The 22,514-nt window shown below is 37.5% G+C and overlaps 1 protein-coding gene and 1 long non-coding RNA gene across 4 annotated transcripts in view; one reads left to right on the plus strand and one right to left on the minus strand.

The window, feature by feature from the left end:
* The window catches only part of Pbx3 (PBX homeobox 3), a 223,929-nt gene that overhangs the window by 183,352 nt on the left and 18,063 nt on the right, over positions 1-22,514 (plus strand). For all 3 annotated transcript variants that reach the window (XM_048342850.1, XM_048342869.1, XM_048342860.1), the window contains exons 4-5: positions 268-458; positions 6,177-6,312. In XM_048342850.1, coding sequence (XP_048198807.1) covers positions 268-458; positions 6,177-6,312 — 327 coding nt within the window. The remainder of the gene's footprint in view (positions 1-267; positions 459-6,176; positions 6,313-22,514) is intronic.
* LOC125349096 lies at positions 224-15,244 on the minus strand. The gene is made up of 3 exons (XR_007210454.1): positions 14,484-15,244; positions 4,292-4,297; positions 224-233 (listed from the first exon to the last, which is right to left on the minus strand). It is a non-coding gene; the product is annotated as an uncharacterized LOC125349096 (long non-coding RNA).

Below are 22,514 nucleotides of genomic sequence, written 5' to 3' on the forward strand. Positions count from 1 at the left end.
GCAAAAAGCTTATTTGGGGACTAGAATAGGAAGGGTGGTTGAATGATCTTTTGTATGTCTAACCATTCATAGTTTTAAAATTTGTGCTACTCTACCTGACTTTATCACCACTATTTCATAAATGTCTTAATTTTTATTCTACTCTTCCCAGTGTCCAACACCATATTCAGTTGCAAATGAGGTGGAAATTCAGTTGGGTTAATGTTGGTGTGGCAATATAGAATACTCGTTTGCTAAGGAACTTTGTTTTGTTTTTTCCCATTACAGGCATGTAATGAATTCACCACCCATGTGATGAATCTTCTCCGAGAACAGAGTAGAACACGTCCCATTTCCCCAAAAGAGATTGAAAGAATGGTGGGCATCATTCATCGAAAATTTAGTTCCATTCAGATGCAACTCAAACAAAGCACTTGTGAAGCAGTTATGATTTTAAGATCAAGGTTCCTTGATGCCAGGTATGTGAGGCCTTAAATTGATTGCATGGCTTCTCCCCTTTGCTCCATGTATATTGTTTTTTGGTCAGGTGATCTGAGGGTCTTTTGATTTGGTGTGTGAGGCCTTTTCTGCAATGGACAGGCAATCCTCCTTATGGTGCCTGTGCTGTCAAACAAGCTATTTTTGTGTAGGATGGTAGCGCAGGTAGCAGACAATTTAATGACCTGGGAAATGGATAGGATTAATGACTAGAAATACACAGCCTTCTGGTACTGAAAAGTATTTTTAAGGATAACTTTGCATAAAAATTACTTTAATAAAGGTTTATTTTCTAGGAATTTCTTAATGTTCACATTGCTTGCACATATTACATAAGAATATTTGGTGATAGTGATGTTTCTAAGAAAGGATGGTATTTAGTACTAGTTACTTCAATAACTGAAGCTCTGTAAGGTCAAATAAAGCCTTTGTCGGTGTCTCCTTATGAGGATGTCTCTCTTTTGTGTGAAGTTGTCACAGAGTTTCATTGGAGTCAGATAATACATTGTTTATTCTAGTAAATAGTACAAAGTAACCTACTGAGTGGCACAGAATTGTCACTGTCTTGATATAGACTGCCTATATGCAGGTGCTAAAGCTTATGATTTCTCTTCATATTTGGAAAGGAGTTTCAATTTTGCTTTTCTTTGTTCCCTTAGAATCTGACAGAAGTGAACAGTCTCATCTAACTCTCACATTGTCTTGTTTTCCTTTGTTTCCTTATACTACAGTTCCCGTTCATTTTTTTTATACTGGGATTAACACAGGGCCCTCCAGGATGCCCTGTCACAGGCTCACTGTCCTTCAGTGTCCTTCCTCCACCCTTCTCTGTAACATCACTATGATGCCGTGATGCTTTGCTTTAAAACTGTGGTATAGGCTGTTTGCTCTGGGTGGATAGCTCAGTGGCGGAGTGTTGGTTTAACATACCCAAGGCCTTAAGTTCAATCTCTAGCACCAAAAAAAAACAAACAAGGCTATAGATTTACCATTGTTTCATAACTTACATGCACACTTCTTATTTATTTGTTTGTTTGTTTGTTTATTTATTTATGCATGCCAGTCCTGGGCCTTGAACTCAGGGTCTGAGCACTGTCCCTGGCTTCCTTTTGCTCAAGGCTAGCACTTTACCACTTGAGCCACAGCGCCACTTCTGGCCATTTTCTATATATGTGGTTCTGAGGAATGGAACCCAGAGCTTCATGCATGCAAGGCAAGCACTCTACCACTAGGCCACACTCCCAGCCCTACTATGAAGTTTTTTTTTTTTTTTTCTGTATATGTGGTGCTGGGGAATCGAACCTAGGGCTTCATGTATAAGAGGCAAACACTCTTGCCACTAGTCCATATTCCCAGCCCCTTACTGTGAAGATTTTTTTAACCTCTCTTCTTTGTCTGTTTGTTACTGGGATTTGAACCTCAGTGTGCATAGTAAGCAAATTCTCTACCACTGAGCTACATCCTAAACCCTTTAATATTTTTTTCTTTTTGAGACAAGGTCTTGCTAAATTTCCCAAGCTAGCCATAAAATTGTGATCTTCCTACCTCAGCCTCCCAAGTAGTATCACCACATCTAGATAGTTTAAGTTGTATTAAGCTTTTTCCATTTAACAATACCAAATTTATTTGGAAAATACATAGAAGAGTGATAAAAGGCAACCACATTTTTGCCCTGAGGGGAAGGAGAGAAATTACTGTAAATGTTTTAGTGTATTTCCTTCTGTTTTTTGTTTTGGTTTTAGGGGACAGACTTTTAAAATATTTCTGTAGTTCAATAAACATAATTTTGTTTGCTTTAAAATTTTTACTGTGAATGCATAAGCATTTCATTTAGTTTTAAGTATCATGGTAGTGGGGATTGAGCTCAGTGCTTTGTGCTTGCTAAGCAAGAGCTCTACTCCCAGACCTTTTAGTTTTAGTTTGTTTTTCAGATAGGATTTGGTGTGTTAACTTGGCCTGTACTGGTTCAGACTGCGATCACCCTATCTCTGCCTCTATAAACTCTAAACTTAAATGTTATTTCAATACTTGAAGTCTATCAAATGGGTATGTAATAAACTATTAGCATTAGCTTTTTTGGTGTTTTTTTTTAGCGTTTATTTTCATTAGTTTACATTATAACTACTGCTTTTCCTTTCTGACTTTGACAAATGTGTATTTGTGCTGAGGGATATAGTGTTAAACAAGATGGGATAATATACTTGCCCCAGTTGAGCTTACTTGAGCAAACAATAAGTAAACAAATACACTAAAGTGTCTTATTCAGCAGTGTAATGAAATGTAGTAGCATGATAACACACTATGAAGAAAAATAAAGGAAGATAAGAAGTGAAGACAGAAAGTAAACAGATGGAAACTAGTGTTTCTGTGAAAATCTTTGTGTATTAATCCTTTTGACTCTTAGAATCATTTCCTAAGGACTATTTCTCAGAAATGAAAATATTAGATCAAAATCAAAACATTTTTAATTCCATTTGCTTGAAGTTTTTCATGAATGTCTCTTCCCCCCCTTAGTAAATCAAAATTCTTGAAAGCCAACACACATTTGCATTTCCCATGACTGTAGCAATGCCTTGCCTATAGTCAGCTACAAAAATAATTTATTAATAAGCTACATAAATGATTATTTTCACTTAGCAAACAGTCCAACTTAGGGAAGTAGCATCAGAAAACAAAAAACCAGAAACAGGACTAGCGCGGGGCTAAAGTGATAGAGTACTTGCCTAGCAAGCTAAAGGCCCTGAGTTCAATTCCCAGGACTGCCCAAAACCCAGAATTATTTTGTAAGTTGTATGTCAAATTTGATCATGTTAAAAAGCATCACGTAACAATGATATTAGAAAGTACATAAAAAGGTAAGAACCTCTCCTTACTTGGCTATCTTTATTTCTGCTGGTATTTTTTCCCTTTCAACATGTATGCTTATTTTTTATGTAACTGCATTCATTATGTATACATGTAAATGATTTATTTTCCTTCCATAAAGAGAAAGTATATTAACAGCCTAGAGTGAGCCTAGCCAGAATGAGAGAGCAGGAGAGCTTGGAGCAGAGTCCCTTCTCCTGCAGAGATGCAGTTAGTACAGCCCTGGGACTGCACAAACTGGCCCGAGGCGTAGCCTTCTAAAGTGTGGCAACCCTGGGAGGAGTGAAACAGGAGAGATGCTTAATGGGAATTTCTTCTGAGAAATAAATAAATCATAAGACCGTATTTTCTCCTATGCCTTGAAGTGAATGCAGATAGTGTGCTTTGGTTCCACCTGTTCTTGCAGTGCCTCATGGCGAGCCCTCTGCACCAAGGAGGCAAGTTGTTCTGCTCTAGGGAAACATGCTCATTCAAGTAGCTGATTCTCCTCCTCATTCTGCTTTTCTGGAAGGCCTTGCTTATGTTTGTTCATAACTGTATGAGCTGCAGTATGTACCAGTATAAAACATTTAAGAATAAACTGGTGTAGTTGCTGTTCCATTAGAAGTGGTGTAGCTTGGATACAGCCAGTGTGATGAAGTATTCTCTTCTGCCCATAATTTTGTCCTCTGAAGTTTTTTGATGTTTGTTAATAATTCCTCCAAGCAAAATCTATGTGAACCAAGCTTCCCTTTGTCTACCTAGTCTTTCAAACATTCCTATTTCCAAACAAATGCCTTGGTGCCCTGTGCTCCCTTATACCCTGGTGGGTTCTAGATTGCACCTTGTAACTGGGAGTTTCAAACTCACTCACTTATGATGGAATGGAGTGAGTGTTCTGGATTGAGGATATGGTGGGAATTCGAACAGACAGGTGCATATCTAAGAATAGCCATTCCTCAGCTTTAACTTGTGGCTGCCTTCTGAGGATGGGAGCCCAGAATAGTTGATCCTCCAATTTTTCGCAAAAAGCCAGAAACCCAGATTTTTATAAGTAGGTTACTACTGTGTGTTCTTAACAAATTATATCTGTGGGCCAGACAATGCCTCTATGTTTGGCAGGTTGAGTATCTATTTTAGACCTTTATGACCCTGTTACCTCTCTGTCTGTCTGCTTCTTGAAGTATGCCTCTTCGGTATACCTCCATCTTGCCTTGTCTTTCTATTCAAACTACGTATGATTCCTGAAAATACAAGTTATTCTTATTGTGAATGTATTTGTATTTCCTGTCCTTCCTCATCACCTCCTACACCCAATTCATCATCACATCCTGTTGATTTTATTACCCAAATAGATCTAGAATCTTATCTTTATTCCCTAAGAATCACTGGTTTAATCTTCAGAAACACTGAAATTAACCGTCCTCAAGATGGAAACTTGAAATGTTTTGATCAGGTGTAGATTTCTTGCTCTTCTGGCTCTCCTTGAATGTTGAAACATGGATTGCATATTTTATCTACCATGTTAGCGACATTGTGGAAACTGTACACACCTTTACAACTGTGTCTTCTGGGGGTAGGCTCTCACAGTTGAGAACATTATTATGATTATTTCTACCAAATATTAAGAAAATTATGTAATATTTTTCTGGTCATGAAATTTTCTAAAGTGAAATCTGAAAGTTGCTTATTTTCAGGTAGAAATTTCTTAAAAAGTTAATGATGACAATCAAATATAAATGAAGTACTTGCTACTTCAGATGTTAACAAATCCTGGATTGTCTAGTACTCTGCCATTTCAGCAAGATAAAAATTTTCCTCCTCTACTCTTTCCCTTGTGAGGTATTGTAGCTACATCTAGACAGTTGCTGAAGCAGAAACACCTCAGAAATAGTTGTTGAGGTAGTTCAAGAAAATCTTTTTCTCTTTATTTCTGTCTTCCTCACCTAATCCACATGCAAGCCATCAAGTTCTGCTGCTTTACTTTCCTGATATAACTTGAATCATTTCTTTGGTTCTCATAACCTGATCCAGGTTACAATCATCTTCAGTTTGAGCAATGCATTTCCATAAATGGTCCTTATCCTTTTATGCCCTCCTCCAACTCTTCTCCATCGTCAAAATGATCTTTTAAACACATGACAATTTAAAACCTTTAATGGCTTCCTGTTACACTTAGCCTAAAACCCAAAAATTCTTATGAGGCCACTAAGCCTCTATCATCCAGCCCTTCCAGTCCTTTCAAATGAATCTCACATTCTCCCCACCCTTTTCTGTACTCTGGCCTCCTCAGTTCTCTGTTCCAGGACCATTTTCTCTGACTTATATCTCTACACTCTTTGTCTAACTCCTATACATTTCTAGTCTTAGATGAAATCTTACTCCTCAAGGAAAATTTTCTTCAGTCTATAACCCATGTTTATATTTCTCAATATTACAGCTTTTCCTTCATAATACTTGATATGGTCATCATGAATTGTAACTATTTCTGTGGTCCATGTCTAATGTCTTTCTTGTCATCTTGCTACACTCTCCCCTAGATGTTCAGTTCTCTCTGTGTATTGTATATCTTTCTGTCCCTGTGGTTCTTCATTAAATACCTAGATCCAAATATTAATAAGTAGCTGCTTAATAAACTATGGGCTATTCCTCACATTCTAGTACTTTTCTTAGTGATGCACCATCATAAAATAGGTTGGCTAATGCTCTGTAGGATGCCTAGAGCATAACACAGAATATTAGAGTGATAAATTATACCCTAAGGATGTTTAAAAATGGAAGTCTACTTTTTTATATAATTTTAATTTGGTTAATGCTGATTATAACTGTGATTTTTCCCCCCACTGTTGCCACAGACGGAAAAGGCGTAACTTCAGTAAACAGGCCACAGAAATCTTGAATGAATATTTTTATTCACACCTCAGCAACCCTTACCCCAGTGAAGAAGCCAAAGAGGAGCTGGCCAAGAAATGCAGCATCACAGTGTCACAGGTGAGAAAGGACTTTCTGTCTGTTCTCCTTTGATAGAAGAAACCTGATCCTTATTCAGAGTTTCCTCATCCAATGTTGTGTCCACTTATTCTATTACCAAAAGAGATAGAGAATCCAGGTATCTCCACATTGCTATGCAAAAATTTAAAATGCAGATAATTAAAAAAAACAACAACACCCAGTAAATGGATACAAATCAAGATTCTATCACCTTCTTGTTCCCCAGTATAAATCTTCTATAGTCATGGCACAAATGTGCCATGGGGAGAGACAGTTTACACTTAAGTAACTCTCCAATAATGCCATGTAGTCCTGCCTTCCCTGACTTAGATGACTGACCTAAGCCTCTACCTGTGAGAAACTTAATTTATTTGTTGCCGAAAGGAAATTTAATATAACTCTTTGAAAGCTTGGAGGAATTCACTGCTGAGCCCATTCTTGGTAAGTATATTTTAATGTTTGAGTCCCAAGCATTTCTTTGCTTCCTTCCTCATTATTGATTTAACAGAAAAATTAATTCATGCCAGCCAGAGTTGTTTATTTTTTATTTTATTTTTGTGATCGGTGGGCTTAAACTCAGAGCCTGGGTGCCGTCTCTGAGATTTTCTTTTTGCTCAAGTCTAGCACTCTACCACTTTGAGCTACCGTGCCACTTCTGGTTTTCTGGTGGTTAATTGGCGATAAGAGTCTCATGAGGACTTTTCTGCCAGGGCTGGCTTCGAACCATGATCCTCATATCTCAGCCTCCTGAATAACGAGGATTACAGGCATGAGCCACCAGCGAACCTGGCAGAGTTGTTCATTTTTGAATGTCCTTTTGTCCTTGAAGTCTGCTCACATCTTCTAATAAGGATATATTAGTTTTATTTAGTTTTATTTAAAATAACTGGTATTTGTGTTGAGGATTAACTATACTTTTGAAAATATACAAATAACTGTACCTCCTTAAAATATAAGTATAGTTAGGTCTATCCATTGGAGAAAAATTGCAACATGAACTGACTTTTTGCCATTATTTGCTGATCAATATAATATAACAATTATTGATAAAACATTTACTTGTATTAGATGTTATGAGTAATGTACAGATTATTTGAATATACAGGAGGATTTCTAGAATGCTGAGGGGTGGTATATAGCATAGTAGCTTTACTTCAAAAATATAATTTTATCCAAATATACATATTTTTGTTTATAGATTGACAGCATTTCTGTATAGCATGCAGAATGATAGTTTGCCAGCCAGTTCTTATACTAGAAATTAAGGAAAAGCTGACTGGCAGAAATGTCAGTGTTCCTTAGGGATCAGATGATCAAATATTTGAAAGTAGTATCTAAATAAATGTTTCTACTGTACTTCTCCAGTCCAAGATATTAAAGATTCTTTCGGATTCCAGTGAAAGTCGTGCATAAGTGTGTTAAGTCATTGCAAGAACTCTTTTTTTTTGTCTTTTTTTTTTATTACTTGAACACAAATTTTTTGACAAGGTGTTGTGCAAAAAGGGTACAGTTACATAGTAGGGCAGTGTGTACATTTCTTGTGATATCTTACGCCCTGTTTTTCTATCTCTTCTCTAGGTCAGGTAGACATATATACAATATACAATGTATCAAGAACATATACAGTAGCCACCACGTGGCCACGCCCAAGAAAGTTTGCCTAGGGCTTTAAATGTAATGTCGATATTAGACCATATGTCGACAGTAGTCTTATATGAATGTACATACCTAGCTTTTGAACTATTGTATTCCCCTGAGAGCTCAATTTTTGACCCTTATATGTTGAGTAATTGTTTGGTTTTAGTTACATACTGTTGGGTTGCTGCCCCAATCCTGTGGGGAATACTATTTGACAAGCAGTTTTTGGTTTCACAGACTTGGTCTCTACTGTCTCCCTTTGTTAACAGTCATATATCAGGGAGATCACACCCCTTTGTTTTCTGTGTTCTAGGCTTGTCTCGCTCAACATTATTTGTTCGAGTTCTGACCATTTCCCTGCGAATAACAATATTTCACCATTCCTAATCACTATGTAGTATTCCATTGTGTATAAGTACCATATTTTTTGGATCCATTCGTCTGTGGAGGGGCATCTGGGTTGTTTCCATATTTTGGCTATTGTGAATTGTGCCGCGATAAACATGGAAGTACAAATGTCTTTTTGATATCTTGGGGTTTGCTGTTTAGGATAGACATTGCAAGAACGCTTACCTCTTGCTAGTAGAAATATATATTGTTGTAACTATTTTAGAAAACTCTTTGGGATTGGCTTATAAATTGGAACCTTCCTATCTGTACCATTCAAACTGCAGTTTCACCTAGGTTCACCTCCTGGTGAAGTTGGAAAACCTCTTATCTGTGCAAAACAAGACCTTGGAAAGAGCATTCATAGTAACATTATTTGAAATGGTAAAATCTTGAGCAGTGTTCACTGACTAGAAAAGCAGGTAACTACACTGTAGAATAATCTCAGAATGGAACACTATACAACAGAGAAAGAGAACAATTTACAGCTACATGCATCAATTCTAGTGAATCCTAGAAACACTGTATCAGTCAAAACTGCAAATTATTAAAATACATAGTGTAATACTATTTTTATGACATACTGAGGACACATGGGTAAATAAATATTAAAGAAAGGGAATGACAAAATAGAATCCAGTGGAATGGTTTCAGGAAGGAATGTTCATACTATTGATAGTATATTTGTTTTCAAGACTTACAGGGATTCATTTCATTATTATATACTATCTTTATAAACTATATGTATGTCAGAGAAATCTTTGTCAATGATTAAGTCTGAGAAACAGAATTGTTAAAAGACTAATTCTGGGCTGGGGATATGGGCCTAGTGGCAAGAGAGCTTGCCTCGTATACATGAGGCCCTGGGTTCGATTCCCCAGCACCACATATACAGAAAACGGCCAGAAGGGGCGCTGTGGCTCAAGTGGCAGAGTGCTAGCCTTGAGCAAAAAGAAGCCAGGGACAGTGCTCAGGCCCTGAGTCCAAGGCCCAGGACTGGCAAAAAAAAAAAAAAAAAAAAAAAAAAGACTAATTCCATTTGCTTGTTTAACAAATTCTTGTTTTTTTGTCTCCACCCCCAACATGTGTACATGTATGCATGTACACACACTCTGTCTCCACTCTCTCCCCCAGTAAATAACTTATAATACCTATAGTGTGCAGATACCAAACTAGATATAAAAGAGATAAACTTAACTGGTAAAACTCTTGCCCTATCCAATAGAAATGTGTACATATATTTACTGAAAGATAGGTACAGGAATTTCCCTATCATTAGTATTCATGGTAGCCAAGACTAAAAACAATGCAAATGTCCATCAACAGGAAAATGAATAGTAATTTTCATGTGTATTTTTGTTTGTTTGTTTGGTTTTGCCAGTCCTGGGCCTTGGACTCAGGGCCTGAGCACTGTCCCTGGCTTTTTGCTCAAGGCTAGCACTCTGCCACTTGAGCCACAGCGCCACTTCTGGCCATTTTCTATATATGTGGTGCTGGGGAATCGAACCCAGGGCTTCATGTATACAAGGCAAGCACTCTTGCCACTAGGCCATGTCGCCAGCTTTCATGTGAATTTTTGAAAATTTATTCAACAATGAGGTTGAACAAATCATAGTATACCTGCATAATACTAAAGAAAACACTGTGATTCCATTTGTGAAAAGTTTAAAAACAGGCAAAATTAACCCAAGGAATTGGAAGTAAGGATAGTAATTACCTTGAAGGAGTAATGACTTAAAGATTGTCATGGGTTAACTCTCAGGTTCTGTGCCCCTTTTTTTGTATATTTATATGTGTATACAAATTGTTTTCTTTTTTGGTCAGTCATGAGGCTTGATCTCGGGGCCTGGGCACTGTCCCTGAGCTCTCTTAGTCTACCTCTTTGAGCCACAACGCCACTTCCTGTTTTTGAGTGGTTAATTGGAAATCAGAGTCTCCTGCCCAGGCTGGCTTTGAACTGTGATCCTCAGATCTCAGCCTCCTGAGTTGCTAGGATTAGTGGGGAGAGCTACTGGCACCAGACTTACACACAAATATTTTGTGTTGGTCCTGGGGCTTGAACTCGGGACCTATATCCTGTCCCTGAGGTTATTGCTCTACCACTTGAGCCACAGCTCCACTTCTGGCTTTTTAGTGGTTAATTGAAAATAAGAATCTCACTGACTTTCCGGTTTGGGCTGGTTTTGAATTATGATCCTCAGATCTCAGCTTCCCAAGTATAGGATTACAGGCTTGAGTCACCAGTGAATGACTGCACACTTACTCTTTTTGATGGCAGGGGAGTTTGACTCAGGACCTCATACTTATAGGCAGGCTCTCTACCACTTCAACCAGGCCCAGTCCTTTTTTGCTTTATTTATTTCTCTTATAAAAGTCTTGCAGTTTTGCCTAGCCAGTTGGACCTTAGTTCCACACTTACATCTCCTACATAACCAAGAGCTCAGCTTATTGGTTGGGATGGGATCTTACTAACATCTCCCTAGGCCCTTGGCCACAGAAATCTTATTTATACCTCCCACGTAAAGAGTCCTGCCATGACTGGCTTATTGGTTGTGACAGTATCTCCCTAACTTTTTGGCCAGTCTAAACTTTAGTCTTCCTGACCTCTGCCTTTCCTAGTAGCTGGGATTGTGGCCTTCAGCCCTATGTGTATTTTTTATATGTCTTTAAGTTTATATGAGTTTTTAATGGGAAAATAAATACAGATAGATAAAATAAGTAAGTCAGAGAGTAAATTAGAAAAGTATAGATGTAGTGAAGGAACAGGTGGGAGAATAGATGTTTATTCACGATGTTTAATCAGGTGGTAAAGATCAAAAGAGATGAACCAGCAAGCCCTGTATATTGTTGGTGAGGAACATTTCAGGCAAAGGGAAAAAGCAGAAAGTAAAAGCAGCCTTGACCAAGGGGGTAAGTAGTAGGAGATAGTCAAAGAGATTGCTGTCCAAGCTCAGGTTTCATAGGCCACAGTAGTAACTTGGGCCTTTTACTGGGAGTGGAGAACTAATAATCCAACCTAAGTTTTAACAGGACCTCCATGGCAGCTGTATTGACAGTAGACCAAAGGAGGCAAGGGACAGTAGAAAACACCAGCCTGCATCTACTTGGGGTAACCTAGTCAGGAAATGCTGACTGCTTAGACCAGAGTGTTAGTGGTTGAGGTGAGTGCAGATAGCTAGTTCTAGATAGACTTGAAAGAACAGCTCTGTGCTCAGACCTGCCTGTAGTCCTAGCAACTCAGGAGGCTGACATCAGAGGATTGTAGTTCAAAGCACAAGAAAGTCTGTAGGACTCTTAGCTCCCATTAACCACCAGAAAATGGGAAGTAGAACTGTGGCTCAAAGTGGTAAAGCACTAGCCTTGGGCAAAAAGAGCTCAGTGACAGTGCCCAGGCCCTAAGTTCTTTAAGCCCCACAACTAACAAGAGTCAGAGATGACTGTATCACTTTGCTTAAGTTAACATGTGTTATAATACTTCAGGTTTTCATTATGTATAGCTGTAAGTAGGCATGGATAAGTGAATGTTTTATAATTTATTAGTCTTACATTAATTTATAACAATATTTTATAAATACATATCCTTAATATAGTATTGTATCTGATTTCTTAAGGCTCAATTTAGTTAAGCTGGAGATTCCCCTTTTACATAACAACTGGAAAATTTTAAAAAGAAGAAATTATTTCAAGTGTTATATTCCGTAAGAATCATACTTAAATTGTCACATATTCTTAATTATTGGAGCAGATATGAACATGCTTTTACTTTTTGGAACAGACCTTACTTGCATTGATTATTCAAGTTACTAAGCCACAAAGAAAACTCCATTGTTCTCCTGATTCCAATTTTAAATTTGAATGACTAACCCTACCTTCTCTGCTAGGTGTTTTTAGAATGAAAAATGTTAATTCTTTATTGCTATGGTAATTGAAATGTAGGTAAAGATAGAGTGGATTTTTTTTAACTGAAGAGAACCTGAAATGGTAGAGGTTAAAATGACAACATTAAAACTTATGCCTTTGGCTGGGCATATGTGACTCACCTGTAATCCTAACTACTTGGGAGGCTGAAATCTGGATAGGGACTCAACACCCGAGTGGGCAGAAAAGTCAGTCAGACTTGATCTCTAGAAATAATTAACAAAAAGCTGAGCTGAATGTGTGGCTTAAGTGGTAAAGCATCAGCCAAGTAGGCAATGGAGCAAGCCCCTGAACTCAGACCTCACTAAGACTTAAAAACAAATTATACCTTCATTCAGCTACTATTTTAGAGCCTTTAAAGTACTGTACAAAACCTGCTTTTATTTGTGTAAAAAAAAAAAGTCCAATTTGCATCTAATCCTTACAGAGGAGAAAACTATAAAGTTTAGAGAAGTAACTTGATGAAAGGGTTGTTTAAAGCCTAAGGGCAGCAGTTCTGGGGGCTCTTACCCAGAGATTTTTGATAAAAAAGAAAGGAAATAAATGTTTCTGCAAGATTTTAGTATGGCTTATCCAGGGTTCCTAGTTTATGCAGCACCGGCTTAGGTTTATATCACTAGGGCTGCGTTATTTTCCCCTTAAGCTACTGTTGAGACTCTAGGCTAGTTTGTAGTCTGAGATCTCCTTACTCATTAAACTACTTATTTCAAAGCAGTGAATATTCAGTAAGCTAATTAAAATTTGTAAGTAAGATTTCCTTATTAAAAAATCTATTAAAATAAGAAGAAAACTTAAAATAATAATTAGAGTAAGGGGGCGGGGGGGGGGGGAATGGCTATCAAATTACAGAATCTGTCTCAGCTGTCCATAAAGGCCTTTTCAGCAGCAGTGAGAGGCAGAAGTGGATTTCTGCTTTAAGTGCAGTTGGTAAACAAGTTGAAGGAAAATGGTTGCTATTTTGTTAAACTAGTTCTTTTTTTTAAAAAAAGTCATTTTATTGTCAAGGTGATGTACAGAGGGGTTACAGTTACATATGTAATGTAGGGAGTACATTTCTTGTCAAACTTGGTACCCCCTCCCTCATTTTTCTCCCACTTTCCCTTCCCTCCACCTCCCCCAAGTTGTACAGTTAATTTCCAATGTATTGTCTTGTGAATTTCACTGTTGCATTGCTTCACCTTTTGTCCTTTGTCTCACCATTTTGATGTTCCCCTTCCCTTCCCTAATTCAGATAAACATATATACACCAGGGTACCAAAATCAAATTCAGTGACAATAGGGGATAAACCTGATAAACAAGGGAGAAACAAAAGAAAAAATGAATAATTTCATATAAATACATTAAAAATAACAACAATGAAAAACCTCTTTTTTTTTTTTTTTTTTTTTTTTTGGCCAATCCTGGGGTTTGAACTCAGGGCCTGAGCACTGTCCCTGCCTTCTTTTTACTCAAGGCTAGCACTCTACCAACTTGAGCCACAGCGCCACTTCTGGCCTTTTCTCTATATTTGGTACTGAGGAATCGAACCTAGGTTTTCATGTATACGAGGCAAGCACTCTTGCCACTAGGCCTTATTTCCCAGCCCAATGAAAAACCTCTTGTTTTCATATCCTGGAGTTCATTTCACTTGGCATGATTTTATATGGTCATATGTACATAGCTATTGAGCTATTGTGATCCTCTGCTAGAACTATACTAGACATATACTAATTATTACCAGTGAGGGAAACCATGGACTCTGTGTTTCTTTGGACCTGCCTTACTTCACTTAATAGGACTTTTTCCAAGTCTTTCCATTTCCTTAGAAATAGGGCCATGTCATTCTGTCTAATGGAAGCATAGAACTCCATTGTGTATATATACCACATTTTCTTGATCAAGTAAACTGGTTTTTTCACACTGTCTTAGAAGATGACTGAAGACCCTCTATTCTGAAAGCTTCCATTTTGTGTCTTAGTGGAGGTGCGATTTTATTTAACTGCAGGATTTAGGTGCAGTTGTAAAAATGAGATGCTGTAATACATAGTACACATCCTGGCTCACCTACAATATCTAAAGAAAGTGATAGCAGCCTCTGATTAGTGGTGGTGGTAATGGTAAAGAGTGGTGGTGGTAAAGAGTGAGGGTTATTGTCTATGAGCAGTCTGACTGTGGTTAGCATGGTCTTTTGCTCCTATAATGTCAGGTACCTTATTTTAGAGTGGACTTTTTCTGAGGAATCTCTTACTCCTTGGTACCTGATCTAAAGACAAAAGGGTGATTTCCACATTTGATTGTGTTTTTTGAGTTTTTCTCTTCCCAGAAGAAAGCTTCATCAGAACTGTGTGGCCTCAGTTTTTGCCTCCTTTAGCCTTGTCCTCCTATCCAAAAGAGTATTTCTATCAGTCTTTCCACAAGTCTGTTTCTCATCACTGCATGTCACCTTTCCATTTTCTCGCCTCTGAGAGGCTTGTCAGGCCAGTAGGCTAATCTATAGAGTCTCAGCAGAAAACAGATGGCACACTCAAATTAGAATAACTTGAGAAGAGTTTAATAAAGTGACTATTTTCAAAACGGTGGGTCAGATATAGTGATACCACAAGGATAATGTTGGCATAGAGTTCTATTACTATCCTTTGGCCCCAAGAGATATAGATTATCTCTGAGACTGAGATAGTATATGGAAAAGCCAATAACGAGGCTGAGGAAAGAACATTAGAGTAAGGGAGTCAGGGAAGCAAATACCCAGACCTCACTTTGCTTCCTTTCTCTTGCTTCCACCAAGGAAGCCTGAGGCACTCAGCCTCCTGCAGGGTGGAGAGCAGAGAGGGAGGAGTGAGCCCAAGACAGTACAGCCCAAGGCAAAGACTCCAGATCAGGTTTTTCCCTCAAGCTTCCTAGCTTCCCACTGAGTTTATGCTGACTTGTTTCCACTGCAGTCTTCTCCAGAAGACTTTGGTTCTTAAACTTTTCTTTAAACAAAAAAATTTAATTGTTAATATATAGTTGAATGTAAGTCAGTTTTTGGAGGATGTCACCTCTTCCCTAACTCTCCCAGTTTTTCCCTCCCATCCTCATCCCCAAGTTGTATAGTTCATTTCCAACACAGTGTCCAGTGAGTACTTTTGCTACATTTGTCCATCTATTCTATGCCTCCCCTGTATACTCCCAAAGATAGACATGTGAACAAACAGGACAAAAGGAAAAGAAACCAAAAATAGCAAAACGAAAAAACAACTCTTGTTTCCATTTCCTGGAGTATTCATTCCTATATTATTTTGTATGATCAGATGCACATAGGCATTATCCTCCTATTTCCTGTCCTATTGACCACTGTTCTTCTGTCCTGAATTTTCAGTCTGCTATGTGGAGAGTACATTATTTTTCTAAAATGAATATAGGTTTTTGAGAATATAAACTATGAGCAAAATAGTAAATTAGTTTGTTCGAACCAAAGATGTTCATCAGGATTTGGGGCTGTTTTAACATTTTAACAGGTACTGAGTGCTTACCACATAACAAGCGTTGTACCTAGCACTGTGCAAGGAAGCATGAGCAAGATGGTGTTCAGCTTGAGAAATGTCAGATTTCTTGAGAGATATAGCCATGTTATTACAGAAAATGAAGGTACCTAAGAGAGTGTCCAGGTGCAAAGGGGTGCCATAAACAGCATATGGTGGGAGGAGGGGCTCACTTCCTTCCCATAGGATTATGAAGGTTCTCTAGGGTAATGGCATATAGGGAGTCTGAAAAAGGATCATGAAGACTTCCACAGAAAGAAGCTGGTGAGGAAGAGAATTGTAATCAAAGGATGTAAGCTGGCCAGAGCCTACTCTGTTATATGTCCTAAGAGTTAAGATATGACTTAAGCGTTAAGATAGCAGGTTCTGAGGTCTCAGACCATACGGGACACAAATCCCATTCCTCCTAATTTTATTATTTCTATGGTCTTGGGGGAGTAATTTCACCTCACTCTGCCTACTTTTTTTTCCATATGTATAATTTTAAAAAAATAGCATGTTCTTCATAGGTTTGTGGACTTTTCCATAAGGTAGGACATATAAAATACCTAGTAGAGTGTTTTATCACTGAGAAACAATGGTAATAAGTAATTATCTTATTTTTCCTGCTTGGGATTCTCTATCCTTCCCCTCCTACATCTAAACCTCTTATATAATTGTTCATATCAATTATATAGTTTCTTTTCCTTAATATCATTGACCACAGTTATAATTGTAACAAATGAACTGTTGAACACTGAACTGCTGTTTATTTGGTACTGTATCCTTTCTTTAGAAGGGGAAGTGGTACTGAGGTTTGAACTCAGGGCCTTGTGCTTGCTAAGCAGCGACTCTACCACTTGAGCCATACAACCCCTAGCCCTTTCAGCTTTAGTGTTTTGTTTTGTTTTAATTTTCCCAGTAGGGCTTGGGCTAGCCCAGACTTTAATCCTTTTATTTAAAAACTTCCCAAGTAGCTGGGATGACAAGCCAGCACCATCATCCCCAACTTTTATTGTTTGAGATGGTCTCTCATGAACTTTTTGTCTAGGATAGCCTTGAATCATTATTCTCTTTTTTTTTTTTTTTTTTTAACTTTTTTTTTTTTTTTTTTTATTATCAATTGAACATAAATTTTTTTTTTTTTTACAAGGTGCTGTGCAAAGAGGGTGCAGTTACATAGTAGGGCATTGTGTACATTTCTTGTGTGAATCATTATTCTCTTGATCCCTTTCTCCTGAGTAGCTATGATTGGTACATGAACTACCATGGGTGGTCCTCAACAGTATATTCTTCTTTTCAGTACTTTTTTTATTAGTGAACATTAATAACATTAATTCACTCAACCTTAATAATATAAGGAGATTTCATTGTGCTAATTTCATAGATACATACAGTGTACTTTGAAGAAGTTATGCTTTCTTAGCCTCCTTCCCCTTTTTCAGATAGTGTCTGGTGGGTTTCATTATGTTGTTTTCATACTTCGATCCTCCTCATGGCCACCTGTGCCCATTTCTTTTCCTCGTTCTTTCATCTCCCCCAGTCCTTATTACTCATATCCCATTGTTATCACCATCATTGTCATCATCATCATCATCTTAGGTCTATAACTATGAATGAAAACATGCAATATTTGATTTCATGAGCTTGGTTTATTTCACTCAACCTAATGACCTCCAGTTCCATCCATTTTCCTATAAATGAAATGATTTCATTTTTCTTTATGGCTGAATAATATTACTGATATAATAATATTATTGAATAATATTACTAATATATATTACATTTCCTTCATTTATCAGTTTTTGGGCATCTAGGAAAATTCTGAAGTTTAGCTAGTGAAAACAAAGTTGTAAAAAACATGGAAATGCAGGTGTCTCTCATATATTGATTTATGCTCCTTCAAATCTGTGCCCTAGAGTGGCATGATGGAATCTTAAGGTAGGTCTGTTTTTTAGGTAGGTAGGTGTGTGTGTGTGTGTGTGTGTGTGTGTGTGTGTGTGTGTGTGTGTGTGTGTGTTGTTTTCTTTTGCCAGTCCTGGGGCTTGAACTCAGGAGCGGAGCATTGTCCCTGGCTTCTTTTTGCTCAAGGCTAGCACTCTACCAGTTGAACCACAGCGCCACTTCTGGCTTTTTCTCTCTATATATGGTATTGAGGAATTGAACCCAGGGCTTCATGTATGCAAGGCAAGCACTTTACCACTAGGCCATATTCCCAGCCTGGTTTTTAGTTTTTTGAAAAGCCTCTCTACTGATTTCTAATTGTAGTAGTTTGTTTGTTTGTTTTTAGTGTGTCAAGAGTATATTGGTAGTAGACCATAACAGATCTGCTTTAAAATACCTCAATTGTTCTCCCTTCTCTGTTCTGCTCCTCTTTCTTCCTCCTCCTTTCCTTCTCCACCTCCCATCCTCTCCCTTATGTTTTCTTCTTTATCTTCCTTTCCTCCTTCTGTTTCATTCCTTCATCTTTTTTTCCTCTGAACATAAGTCCTTGTAAATGCTACCACCACTCTACAACACTAATCCCCAGAATACCTCAGTTTTTGAAATTGAATTGCTATTACTTGTGGGTTCCTAGACAAATAAATAATATGTGGTCACTCTTATGGAAAAAGGCAGCATCATCCAAGGTTTCTAGTTATTTTTATGAACAAAGCAAATGCAGTATTGGGTACCTAATCAGGGGGAAGAAAAGACATACAAGAAAACCTGATGACACATGCAGAAACACCCCCCCCCCCCCCGGCACCAGTTGTTCACACCTACAATCCTAGCTACTCAGGAGGGTGAAATATGAATATCACAGTTTGAAGCCAGCCCTAGTAGGAAAGTCTATGAGACTCTTTTCTCTGATTAACCACCAACAAATTTAGAAATGGAGGTATAGCTCAAGTGGTAGAATACTAGCTGAGTAAAAAGGCTTAGGGATGGCACCCAGGCCCTGAGTTCAAGGCCCAGAACTGGTTAAAAAAAAAGAAGAATCTTTAAATAACTATACTTAATACATCCAGTATGGGGAAAGGTCAAAATGGAAGGTCTTATGAAAGACTTAGAATTTGTTTTGAAAAACAGATCAAATGAGAAATTTGGATTCAATGCAATAATCAAAATTAAAAACCCAGAGCTGTGTGCCAATAGCTCACATCTAAATCCTGACTACTCAGGAGACTTAAGATCTGAGGATCAAGGCCAGTCTGGGAGGAAAGTCCATGAGACTCTTTTTCTCCAATTATCTACTAAAAAGCCAGAAGTAGAGCTGTGGCTCAAGAGGTAGAATACCAGCTTAGAGCAAAAAAAGCTAAGGGCCTACATTCAAGCCCCAGTACCAGCATTTAAAAAAAAAAATTAAAACCCAGTGAATTGTCTTAAAAGCTGATTAAATATAGGTAAAGAGAGAATTAATGAGCTGGAAGGTAAGGTCATAAGGATAATGGAGATCAGAGAATCAATAGGATATAAAAAAGCAAGAGTAGAGGTATATAGAAGATAGAGTAGAAGTATAGTTTAGTCTCAGAAGCAAATATGAGAGTCTATTGGGAGCAATATTTTAAAGATAATAGATGAAAATGTTCTAAAACTGCTGGCAGATTCTAAACTTTAAATTCATGAGAACCTGCAGTCCCCAGACAGATAAGTAGGAATCCATAGTCAAAACAGTCAAAAGCAGCCAGAGAGGAAAATAAATTTTTCTTCAAAAAATCAACAGCTAAACTGATCACTAATGTCTTAACCAAGACAATACAGCCACATATAGTATAATGATACTTTTGAAGAAATTATTTAAACCAAGTAAATGTCAGCCTAGAATATATAGATAGGTACTTAACAAAAGATGCCCCTTAGTGAAAGCGAAAAATTTTTTAAATCATCAAAAATTAAAAGAACTTGTTCCACTTTCTCTCTAGAGGAAAGAAAAATAATTCTTCTTACAAAAGTAAAGATTCCAGGTAGAGGGTAGGAAATAGAATGGAAAAGCACAGAAAAGTATGAGCCAGGCACTGGTAGATCATTCTTTCCTAGCTACCCAGGATTATGATTCAAAGTCAGCCCAGGCAGAAGAGCATGCAGGACTCTGTCTCCAGTTAACCAACAAAATACTGGACTTGAGGCATAGCTCAAAGGATAGAGCACCAGCCATGAGCAATGAAGATGAGCAAGAACACCATTTTTGTGCAGGCACCAGGGTTTAAGTCCTGAGTTCAAGCTCTGGAACCTGCCCACATACAATAAAAAGTCAGTGTATATATGAAGTTAAATATACAATACTTAAAATAATATTAATGTCTTATTTTGTTTATAACATGTATAGAACTTAAATATACAGTAATAATGCCTTATAAGTTAAGAGGGGAAGGAAAGATGTGAATAGTGCCATTAATGTTAAACTTTAGTAGCTAGGCATGTGTAATCTTTAGGGATGTCACTAAGTCACTTAAAGAAAACTAGAAGCTACGTGCCAGTGGCCTATGCCTATAATTCTAGCTATTCAGGAGACTGGGATCTGAGTTTCAAGGTTCATAGCCAGCCTAGGCAGGGAAGTCCATGAGACTCTTATCTTCAATAAACTACTCAGAAAAAGGGGCTGGGGATATAGCCTAGTGGCAAGAGTGCCTGCCTTGGATACACGAGGCCCTAGGTTCGATTCCCCAGCACCACATATATACAGAAAAACGGCCAGAAGCGGCGCTGTGGCTCAAGTGGCAGAGTGCTAGCCTTGAGCGGGAAGAAGCCAGGGACAGTGCTCAGGCCCTGAGTCCAAGGCCCAGGACTGGCCAAAAAAAAAAAAAAAAAAAAAAAAAAACTACTCAGAAAAAGCCAGAAATGGCACTGTGGCTCAAGTGATAATGTGTTAGCTTTGAGCATCGAAGCTCAGGAATAGTGCCCGGGCTCTAAGTTCAAGCCCCAAGCCTGGCATACAAAAAAGAAAAAGGGAGAAAAAGAAGAATACTAGAAGACTATATAACTTCCAAACTAATAACCTGCAAACGTAGAATAATTTTTTAAAAAGAAAGCAAGAAAGGAAAAGATGGAGCAAGGAGAAATGTATATAGAAATCAAGATAAGTAGAAAGCATGAAGAGCAATCACACTAAAGTAAATAAACATTCTTAAGTGATAGAAAAACAGACAAATAGAATGTAATAAAATGCAAACTAAGACACATTTAAAACACAGAATATGAATTTGGAAACTATAGTATACAAACAGCAACCAAAAGAGTAATATCATAAAAAATGTACTTTAAGACAAAATGTTATACTAGAGATCAAGTGATGCAACATAATGACGGTACAGCAATCCCATCTTTGTGTGGAATAACACAAGCTAATAATGACCTCAAAAAGCATAAGGCAAAACAGAATTCCAAAGAAAAATTGACATCCAAAACCACTATAGGAAGATTTCATACCTCCGTACTACTGAGTAAGTAGACATACACACACAGTTTAGAAGGGACATAGCTGGTGCTTCTGGGAGTTTAGCATAAACAGAATGACTGGAGATGTATGAGAATACAGCTTTGTGGGCTCCATTCCTAGAGGCTCTGATTCAAAGGGTCTGCAGTGAACCCGACAGTTTATAGCTTCCGCATTAATATTGATGCTGAAGATTCTGAAACCACACTTTAAATAGCACAGATAAAAAAGATTTGAACACCCCAATTAGGAAACTTGACCTAATGGATATAAAACACTGCTTCCAACAACTGCAGATTACTTTCTAAGTATTTGTAGGACATTTTGGAAGTTAAGTATATTCTGGTCCAATATACCACCTCTTAAATTTTAAATAATTTGAGACATAGAATATGTTTTCGGGCTACAGTAGAATGAAACTATAACTCAAGGACAAAAATAAACCTAAAATTCCCATATTTAGACATTAACTAGTATATTTAATAATCCCTGAGTTAATCAGGAAATCACAATGAATATTGGAGAATATTTTAATGTAATTATAATGAAATTATATCAAAAACTCATGGAATACAGCTAACACTGTGCTTAGAAAGATATGTATATCTTTCATATAGTCATTAAGAAGAATGAAATGATGTTACTTGCTTGAAAATGGATGGAACTGGAGAGCATTGTGTTATCAAGTAGCCAGTTCTATGAAAACAAGTATCTCATGTTTTCTCTCATTTGTGAAAGTTTGGGGTGGGGGGGTGTTTGCAAATGAGGTCATGAAATTGAGAAGAGATAATTAGAAAGATGGAAGGGAAAGGGAAAAGGGATGAGTATGATCCAAGTACATAGTATGTATGTATGTAAATATCATAATGAAGCATCTTTTTTTCTGTTGGTGATGGGGCTTGAATTCAGGGCCTGGGTGCTGTCCCTGAGCTTTTTTGCTCAAGACTAGCATTTAGCACTTTGAGCCACAGTGCCATTTCCAGTTTTCTGGTGGTTAATTGAAGATAAAGAGTCTCACAGACTTTCCTGCTCCAGCTCGCTTCGAATTGCAATCCTTAGATCTCAACCTCCTGAGTAGCTTGTATTACAGATGTAAGCCATGGGCACCCGGCATGAAACATCTTAATTTATACAATATACAATATACACCAATAAAAATTTTCAATGAAATATATTGTGTATAAAATATGTATGATGTGTGCATGTTTTATATATATGTATTTACATATACATACACAGAATGTTGGAAATGACAGTGATAAGGTTCCGTCTCTAGATATTAAGGGACTATAAATCAAATTTTAAGAAAATACAAGAAAGGGAATAGTAAAAATGAGTGCAGAAATTAGCAAAATTGGGAAAA

The sequence above is a fragment of the Perognathus longimembris genome, chromosome 1 (genome assembly GCF_023159225.1).
Source record: "Perognathus longimembris pacificus isolate PPM17 chromosome 1, ASM2315922v1, whole genome shotgun sequence".
NCBI lineage: Eukaryota > Metazoa > Chordata > Mammalia > Rodentia > Heteromyidae > Perognathus > Perognathus longimembris.